We start from the raw sequence: 9,827 nt of genomic DNA, 5'->3' as shown, positions 1-9,827 counted from the left end.
GCGTCTACATATATAGAATGATTTATGTATTTCTGGCTCTTTGACTTTTCAGTCATTATCGAAATGAAATAGAATTTATTTATTTTAATGTTTATTCCAATAATAAAAAAATTTGTATACTGACATATATAATTTGACATTGAAGCATGTTGAATATGTTTACGTACAGAAAATGAAATCTATGTACCCATTAACCCTCGACAAGGGCTGCGCAAACATTTGGAGGAAATTCACTTTAATTGGCCGCACGCGTTGGGCACGTGCTCACGTGACTGGCTGCTGAGCTGTTGGTGAGGTCACACCTTGTGCTCAATTACTACTCGTAAATTCTGTGCGCAACGCGAGCTGTTTTGTCTGCTGGTGTTTGTTTCAAGTAAAAAAACTGGGTCATCTTCCCGAAGGGGCCGAAAACATCGCCGGACTGGAGCTAGAATGAACGGAATGGTTTGGGGATTCCTTCATCACCTGCCACGCGTCATGGAGTCCGACAGCAAAAGTTTCCAGCCCTGGCGAGACTACATGGGACTGTGTGATACAATTCGAGATATCCTGGGTCGCAGCACCGTCTCCGAGTCCTCCCAGCCTGTTTCCAAAGCTCATCACACGGAGTGTGACGACATGAGTCAAGCTATGGTATCTGTGCGCAATAACGCAGCTCGCCAAGGTGGCCTCGGAGCAGAGAGCGCGCCGGATCCCTGCTCCCGCGAATGTGCACTAATGCGTTCCCCTGCTCGCACGGATCCAGTGGATGGTGTGGCGTATGCACCAAACGCAATTGATGTGAAAGTGATGCAAAACCCGCCGGGCTCCCGGGGGCCAAAAGATCGAAAGAAGACGAGTCGTTTCAAAACACCTGAGGCAGTCTTACCCACTCCTGAGCGCATGTTCTGCAGCTTTTGTAAACACAACGGAGAGTCTGAGCTGGTCTACGGATCCCATTGGCTGAAGAACCAAGAAGGAGATGTTTTGTGTCCCTATCTGCGCCAGTACGTGTGTCCTCTGTGTGGAGCCACGGGGGCCAAGGCTCACACCAAGCGCTTCTGCCCCAAAGTGGACAGCGCATACAGCTCCGTGTACGCCAAGTCCAGACGCTGAACCAGCAGGTGGCAAGGGACAATAAGACACTACACAGAAGGCAGGACCCTCGTTTCGTTTAGTGTGACTTTATTTTTTCTATTTGTGTATTTATTTTAGCACTAGTGTGGTTTTGCTTTTGTGTGCTTTTCATTTGCATGCTTTGGTTCGTTTGCTGTGTAGCTGATTAGAGTTTCTTTGCAGCTGGTCCTGCCAGCCTAAAATACCTCAGCTGTTTGGTGTTTGGATTTGAGAGGCACTTTCAAGAACGACTGCCAGATTTTATGTTTGGGAGGAGACATGTTTCAAAAAATTACTGTATGTTTCTTTTACATACTTTTAAAACGTGGCCAGCTGATATCGTTTCATATTTCCTGTCCATGCATTGAAGGATTATAACACTGTCAAACATTATAAGAGATGCAGTCATCATTAATAACTCTACTAAAACAGGTAAAGCATTATGTGACCATGTCAGCATTTTAAATTTTTAAAAAATGAGTGACTTGTTCTTGTTTCTCTGTGTGCAAGTAGGCCTCTGTTCTTGAGGATAGATTATTTTATTTTGCAAACTGTAATTGTGGCTTTTCTAAAAAATGTTAACGCCGTTGTAACTCTTCTGCCTTTGTGGAAAAAGTCTGAAAATTTCTCTGTGGATATTCTTGTGTGCTAAAAAGTTATAAATAACTAAATTGGTTAAGTTTATTTGCATTCTATGTTGTCATTTTTCAATTTTGAATTTTTTATTTTTTATATTTTTTTTGACATTTTAAATGAGTCATGTTCAAATTAATGTGACTAAATCACCAATGACAAGACACAGGTAATAAACATCCATCTTTATTTGGGAAGAAGTGGAATGAGTCATTAAACTAAAAAAGCAAAACAAAACTGAGCTGCAGTTAACTCCAGAACAGTAAACACTTTAAAACATGTTCTTTACCAGTGAACCACTGGGGCAGCAGTAAAATAAGGACTGAAGAAACCTGAAACAACTCTCTTAACGAGTTGAGCTCCTTGAACTTTTACTGCTACGGCGCAGACTCTCCAGCTCTCGATGAGCAGCCATGACTCTCCGACTAGAAGAAAGATGGAGGACATTATTTTTCATTCATGACAATTTAACTCTGTATCCGTCAACCTGCCGGGTGGGCTACAAGCGTCATGGACACCTAATTTTTCCTGATCTTGGCTCTGTGTAATGTCAGTGAGAGTAGATGGCCCTACTTTGGTCATCTCAGGCACACAACTGTGGCTTTTTTTTTTGTGTGGGGCACCCAATCAGAAGAAAACTGCCTTGCTTGGAAGAGAAAGGGAGATAAAACATTCTTTTTTTTTTTTTTTGGACATGTGCAACCTACAAAGTTGCTCTAGTGAAATTTTGGAGTTAGAAATTAGAGCAAGAACTGCCTTTTAAGTGACTGGTTTAAAGAATGGGAGAGGTGTGTAATAACAGATAAATGTCATGGACTTTAAAGGTGCTGCAGGATTATTCAAGCAAATTTGCCACTTAAATGTCGGTCTGTCTCACATCTACATACTTTCTCTTGCTCATCTTTGACCAGACGAGATCTACAGCTGGCAGAGTTGACCACACATGCTTTACCCCCAACCAATCACAGCAGGGAGGCAAGTATAAAAACAATTAAACTGACTAATGGTAGTGAAAGTCAAAAGGTTACCTATAGGAAGAGACGCTAAGACGCTGGTAGCTGAAAGAAGAATGGCATGTACTAACTTTAGAGAGGAGAGTTCTCTGATAAGTCCGCAGATTAGGTCTGTACCATCTTCATCACAGTCTGAGGAATCAGGGTCTTCCTCTTTCTGCATCGCCTCATCCTCACTACAGAAACACAAACATCGGAATAATTTAAAAATAGAGGTGTTAAAGCTTGTCTGTTAATTTCATAAGATGACCAAAGTACATTTTTAACTTTAAGACAGTATTGTCTCTTAAAAATGTATTTTTTTTATATTTGAGACTATTTTTTTAAAACAGTTTCTTGAATATTGAGTAAAATTAGCACAGTAGAGTTGAAAGATACACATACAGAGACTTGTACATCTGAAGCATCCGACTGCTCGTGTGTGCAGTCTTTTGTGTATCAGCGGATATACTGGTATTTCCTCGCTTATTTCTTACATCAGAACGATGGTGTTCAGCTGGGAGTCCGACACATAATCTAAGCACCCAGATCCAAACGAGTCAGCGGTGAGTGAGAGTGTCTGCGAGCGATCAGCGTGAACAGCTGACGGACCAGCAGCAGGTTCATCAGGATCACACTGTATTTATAAACACAAAGAAACAAAAACAATAAATGCTCTTTCCACATGATATTATTAAGTAGCTATTTTATGTTGGGCTTATTTTCAGTTAATTAATTTCATAGTTTAGTTTTTTAAATATTAAAATAATTAATTTGTCAAATTAACATCACAAGTAAAGAGAACATAAGGAAAACTGACTGTAAATCAACACAGATAAATATATTAGAAACACACAAGATTGAAACATTTGTTCTTCATATTTTTTAACATAAACGACTTATAATTTTACAGACAGTTTAATCAATAACTGATTAAGAGTTTCAGCACTAATGCCCAGTGCGTTTACTGGTGGTGCATAAGTGTGAAAGACTGTGATGACATTATAAACTACATTAATGAATCATTAAGGGGAACAAAAGGGCAAAATAAGAAGAAAGATTTAGTCCTTTAATCCTTAAAATAGAAGAAGAATAAAGTTGAAATGTGGAGATTAAAATTGTTGTTTCAGGTCATAGACGTGCCACGGCTGCTACAACCTCTAAAAAATGGTTTGTGCTGATGAGTTAGTGAAATCATACTTGCAAAATTAAATAGCTGGCAATGGACAGTATATCGATATGGATGGCTACGCCCTCATGCAGTACAGAGCTGTTTCCCTAGCTCATCTACACAGGGCATTTTGTAGAGCTTATACGAGCTGTGGAAGTTGTTTGACTTGAAACAACAACTGTAATCGCCACATTTTGACATTATTCTCAAAATAATACTCTGTTGCATAACAGTCTGTTCCTTCCCTCCGTTTTAGGTTTTAGCGCCACTACTTACACTGTCTTTCCTCTCTGAGACACTGAGTGTTGCTGCAGTCTCACAGATTTCCACAGAGCCACAGTTTAATCCTCCCATTTGGGTGTGTGAACAGGAGACATTTTTATCAGCTCCATCACCACTGAACACATTCCCGCTGATCTCTTCCTCCTTCTCATCTCTTGTTCCAGTAACACTGTCCACCTGCAGAAGGAGAGCCTGCAGGTGGACAGTCTTCTCATCTTGACTTGTGCAGAAAGACATGGCAGAGCTGCAGTTTGCTTCTGCTAAGCCAGCTTCCTCTTGATTTTTAGGTACTTCAGCCATAATTTCATTGGTACAAACTTTGAGTTCTTGGAGTTTTTGGCTGCCCAAATCCTCCCCTGCTTCTTTTCCTGCAAGGTGATCTAAGTCACCGGCTTGCTCTGAATCAGTAACTATGCCATCTTCACGCTCACAACCTTTTCCCTCTGAGCAGCCGGAATCGAAACCAGCGGTGGAGCCATCTGAAGGACTGACAGCAGCACAGGCTTCACTTTCTGCTCTGTGTGTTCTCAAAGAAAGAAATGACAAATTAGTATCTCTTGTATTTTACATATACAAGTCAGTTTTAAAAAGTCATTTGAATTTTTATAAACCTCTTCTGAAACGGTTATTTAACATCTTGACTCGCAATGAAAACAGCACTTTGCATTCTTAATTTTTCTCTTTGTCCTGTGATTTTCAATTCTGGAAAATAAAACTGTCTAAACTGAATATTTAAGGTATTTAAAACTAATCATTAACTGAAGTTCATGGTGTTTATGTTTTAAACGAGCAAAACTGTTACGTGAAACCTCTTTTAGGTAAAATATAACTAATGTAACAGTAGTTGTGTTAATGTTCCTTTCCAACACTGCTGGTTGCTAAAACAGTGTAAAACACTAATAAATGTAAAAATTTAATACATGTAATATTACACTTACCTTTCATCTCCTTTACAGTGACTAGGCTGAAGCTTTATCTCTTCCTCTCTCGGCTCCCCGTTCTGCCCGTCTGCTGGGATGGATGGAGGTGAGGATGGTAACGGGAGTGAAGATGTGTTTTCTTCCACAGTCACAGGTTCAGCTGTGTTCTCGCAAATAGGTTTCTCCACTTTACCCTCTCTGTTTTGCCCGTTTTCACGCTTTTGTGTCATTAAAAAATGACTCCGCTCCTTCTCTGTCAGGCCACACATGCCCATCCTTCGCTTTTTCTTGGCTGGCAATCCTGCTACCGACCCCTTTGTGACATCACCCAAGCACACGTTGGTAGGTTCTTCTGGGCCAGTGTGTTGATTGCTCTCCACATCAGAGTTCTCCTTTCCATTCAAAGCAACCGGGCAGGACTGGACATGTTCTTTGGTGATAGGCAGGAAAACCTTGAGCTGATCTGTGCGTGTGTCATACAATGATCTGTTACATTCATCTAAATCCATTTCCTCCTCATTTGTTCCACTCTTGTTGGTGAAATTTTCAGAAAGTACTTGAAGGTCTTCCAGCTGAGAATCATTTTTGGGATTGTTAGCATCTTGCTCTTGAAGTTCCACATTTGTAAAGCAGCCTGCATCTTCTTCCTGTTTTGTGGCACAGGCTTGATCTGCTTCCTGCTGATTTGTAGTCTTAGCACATTCCTGAGCAAGAGACTGAGGACACTGTGGTGGTGTGGAAACTACTGCTGTGTTATACTCTTCAGCATCCTGAAGTTAAAGAAAAGACAAAGAGAATCAAGCAGCTTGTCTTAATGATATGTGAATGTAGGTTCTGTTTCAATCACCTAAAGTACCTGTTGATGTGGAGCCTGAACATCATCGGTTAGAGAAATGTCATCACTTGGAAATTCCCTCTTTCTAGACCTGAGTGACCGAGCCTGGGGTGGAGCTAAGTCTTCTTAAAACAAAGCAATCCGTTCAATTAATCAAATACTGTGGAGAAGAATCACTACATATACTCACCATTAACATTTAGTTGGTGCTATGTCAAAGAGGGGAGTCAAACCCTTTTTAGTTCTTAAGTCACATACAGCAAGTTTAATCTCAAGTAGGCCAGACAAGTAAAATTACTATATAATACCTTATATATATTTATGTATTATTAGTAGGATTATTCCAAAATGTTTTTCCTTTATTACTTATTATTACTATTTATCTTGTGTTAGCCTTCTGTAACAGGAGTTACAAAATAGTTACACAAAGAAATGGCTTGTTGTTTTGTGACTCTGCATTATTGTACCTAATCAGTAATAATCGATCCAGTCCTTTTACTCCACATAAAATATCATTATAGATGATGTTATATTTCCTGCTTCCCTCTTAGCCAGAAATCTCTTGAAAAAAAATTAATGTCAATGAGAGTTTTGTCTATAAATAATAATAAATAAAGGATATATAAAAGTCACTTTGCCAAAAACTGATTGCTACTTTGTGGCAGAAATGTTCTTTCTGGACAAAAATGACTTTTTTATCATTCATCAGAGATATGTTGAGATATGTTTGGTAGACTATAGGCCAACAAGTCATTTACAACAGTTTAAATACTGGTAATCACTCTCTGGCACAAGACAGGAGTCACAGGACACAGCACAACACAACACACTCCTTTAAATGGACTGAAATCAAATTCGTAACTTTTTTCAAAATCAACTTATTTTAAACCATAATTAATCTTATAATTATTTATATTCGGCGGCTAAATTAGCAAATATCTGTGTCAGTAGCATCTCCTGTTACCACTGCTCTTGATCTTCGTTTTGCCTTTCGCCATCTCCTCCTACGAGAAAGATAAAGACGTGAAAATATCAAAGATATATCAGCTGATAAGCCAGCTAACAAAAGAGTCAGCTAACTGTTAAAGACATTTTTCTCGAAACAAATGTATTAGCTAGCTAACAAACGTAAACTTTGCTTACTCAATGAGAAAACGTACAGATAATCGGAGCACCGATTAAATGTGTCTGCTTACATTAAGTAATAAAAATATGGGGATTAAATAACTCCTGTGACAAAGTGACGACTTTTTTCAGCTGACTTTTTCTTCCCACGGGGACATACATCCACCCACCAGATGCACGGACCGTGTGCTTACGTTTTACGTCAGTGATGGACGTGTTTCGTCAACACTTGAAGCTGATTTCAAAAGCAACTCAGTTCTCAAAGACACGCAGATGTTTCCAGCCTGGTACAAAAACGTTTCGTGGCACTTTCCCCATTTCACAAAAGTTGCATTGAAGTATTTTTTTTTAATATAACTTATCCATCTGGATTCAAATAAGGCCTGAAGTAAAGGGCTTTTGTTAGCAGTGGTGTTCCCAGAATCTTAAAACAAACACTGGACTTTCAATCTAACAGATAACAGCACAATAATAGCACCTTTTAAAATTTCATTTATATATTTTATAGTAAACTGAATAGTAAATGTCAAACACTTTCTTCCTAAAGCTTAAAGTCTCACAATTATTTTTTTAAGCAACAGAAGTAAAACCTTAAGAAAAAAAGTAAAAATGTTTAGTTCAGTTTTTAAAGTCAGTTTAAAGTAGAAGCTCTGAGACAAAGACCAGTACTGGCCTTCTACTTCCATTGTGCCATAATGGTCCCTTTTACTGTTTTTTAACTCTCACGTCTGTCTTGTATTTTGGAAGCTCACCTCTTCTTCACCTTTCCTGCTCTTTTGCTTATCAATCTGCTGCACTCTTAATATCCTCTTTCTTCCCGTGAGGAGTTTGAATATTCTCTCTATGTTCTTTTGGATTTTTCTCCGGGTATTCCAAATTTTTTCCAATATCCAAAAATATGCACCTGACTGAAAATTCTAAATCACCCACCTGATTTGGCTACTAATTTCAAAATAAATCTGATCATCTGAACATTAAACCAATGCTTATATATGATTTTCTCTAAAATATGAATTGATTTGCAGGAAATCTAATTGACCAATAGATGGTGGCAAAAACATAGATGAACAAAACAGTTACTAGTTTGTGCTTAAAGATAACATTTAATAATATATACTACTAAGAACTACTCAGTAGATTTGACATAAAAGTTTAATATCTCTAGATGAAGGAACAAAAAACTCTTTTGATGTTGGGCTCACAGGTGATGAAACTGTACAAGTAAAGTAGGGAGTAAACTTTTTTTCCCTTTTTTTTGGAAGTACTGCTTAATTTAATATTCATTTAATATTACTATATTGTCAGTGATGTACTTATGAGAGTAAAATAAGAGTAAAATAAGATCAGAACTGTTAGGTATTTTAGTACCATGGGAGCATTTACTGGATATTGTTTTATAGTGACATTATACAGGAAAACTCTGTCATTCAATAAGGCCCCTTTATTTTAGTTATTTTTCTCTTTGACCCAAGAATTGATGTGTGAGAATCACAGGCTGGTACAAGGTTGAAATACCACAGAGATCACTCCCTCAGCTACATTAGTTTCTAAATCTTTTAGGAGACGCCTGTTGAAGGCCAAATGGTTTGTTTCAGAATTCACTAATGAAAGAACTCTTTATTTCGTGCCTTGAAAATATGTCGCTGAGATAATCACAATTGTAGCTGAACTGATAAACTATACAAAGGGTGCTTCTTCACCCAAGGGCATGGAAGACGCTCCCTTATCTTGGTCTGTACTGGTTTAAGCTGATAATCTGCTGTCTTATGAATTTTACCCTCTATATGAACTGTTGTACTTGTGAATAAAGTTGAGTCGATTTGGGAAGACAACCTGAAGCAGTCTCTGTTTTCTTGTTCTCCCAAGCTGCTCCCGAGCTCGTACTAACACGCTGAATGGCATGCTTGAATATTACTTGAGAATATATTTGACTGTGTTACAGACTAAGGGACATTCTCTGCTGATAGGTGAAGGTACAATCTCTGCTGATAGACGTCCACGCCTCGGAGGAAGCCGATCCACGGATTAGGCCCTGGAAACCGTTTCCTTCAAGAACCTGCTTATCCTCCCGTAGTTTCTGCCCACAGCTCCACTGATGTGACCATACCATTTTGTGAGGGGCATGCCTCACCCCTGCTCTCACTCCTCAGCACCAAAAACTCAAAGATAGTAAAAATCTATCCAGGTGGCATCCCAGCATCCCACAGAGTAGTAGTTATTTTTCTTTTTTAAATCCATAACTCCACCTGAGTTTAATGCTATCATTAGAAAAAGTGAATCAGAACTACTGAGCATTCTTACAAAGTGCTTTTTATTGCTTCATAGACTTCATATATGCTTCTGAAATTTTCAGATTGTGGTCCTTGTGGAAATGCTGATGTAGCTTCGGGGACAACGTTGATAGGAATTCTTATTATGTCATAAATTTAATGGGTCACTGAAAGCCTCCCACACTGACAGATGCATGGTTTCTCTCTTGTGTGGGTATGCCGTGTCTTCAGATTTGTTGACTGGGTAAAACTCTTTTCACACTCATCACAAGAGTCATGTTTTTCTTCACTCAGGCTATACAGATGAATATTAAAATTGCATAAATGACTGAAGCTTTTCCAACGCTGGTCACAGACGTGTGGTTTATTTTCAGCTGAGCTGAGCTGATCCAGCTGTCCTTGAGTAAAATCCACCCCACTCTCATCAGGATGTTTGTCGGGGATGTTGCATGTCTGGTTCTATTGAGCAAAAAGAGATGGACAGAGTAACAACAATCTGAGAAC

At 38.9% G+C, this 9,827-nt stretch overlaps 2 protein-coding genes across 8 annotated transcripts; one reads left to right on the top strand and one right to left on the bottom strand.

Moving 5' to 3' along the window:
• Positions 1 to 116: 116 nt before the first annotated feature.
• Positions 117 to 1,779, top strand: nanos3 (nanos homolog 3). Its single transcript, XM_005925088.2, has one exon. The coding sequence runs from the start codon at positions 433 to 435 to the stop codon at positions 1,093 to 1,095; it is 663 nt and encodes a 220-aa protein (XP_005925150.1). The 5' UTR covers positions 117 to 432; the 3' UTR covers positions 1,096 to 1,779.
• A 104-nt stretch (positions 1,780 to 1,883) lies between these two features.
• On the bottom strand, positions 1,884 to 7,400 carry LOC102297288. Of its 7 annotated transcripts, XM_014334428.2 has the most exons (8): positions 7,125 to 7,395; positions 6,893 to 6,932; positions 5,950 to 6,053; positions 5,112 to 5,863; positions 4,168 to 4,699; positions 3,218 to 3,357; positions 2,813 to 2,917; positions 1,884 to 2,153 (listed from the first exon to the last, which is right to left on the bottom strand). In XM_014334428.2, exons 2-8 carry the CDS (start codon positions 6,924 to 6,926, stop codon positions 2,075 to 2,077), a joined length of 1,746 nt encoding a protein of 581 aa, XP_014189914.1. In that variant the 5' UTR covers positions 6,927 to 6,932; positions 7,125 to 7,395; the 3' UTR covers positions 1,884 to 2,074. The 7 variants fall into 7 exon arrangements, with proteins under 7 accessions (XP_014189914.1, XP_014189913.1, XP_014189912.1 ...); XM_014334427.2 differs by having other exon boundaries at positions 2,063 to 2,917; positions 4,168 to 4,690; positions 7,125 to 7,400; XM_014334426.2 differs by having other exon boundaries at positions 2,063 to 2,917; positions 5,950 to 6,050; positions 7,089 to 7,397.
• Positions 7,401 to 9,827: the final 2,427 nt, after the last annotated feature.

This window comes from Haplochromis burtoni, unplaced genomic scaffold, assembly GCF_018398535.1.
Source record: "Haplochromis burtoni strain Fernald_Lab_line unplaced genomic scaffold, NCSU_Asbu1 Contig_70, whole genome shotgun sequence".
NCBI classification, from domain to species: domain Eukaryota; kingdom Metazoa; phylum Chordata; class Actinopteri; order Cichliformes; family Cichlidae; genus Haplochromis; species Haplochromis burtoni.
The sequence above is the reverse complement of the archived record's forward strand: the minus strand, read 5'-3'. Positions and strand labels throughout refer to the sequence as shown.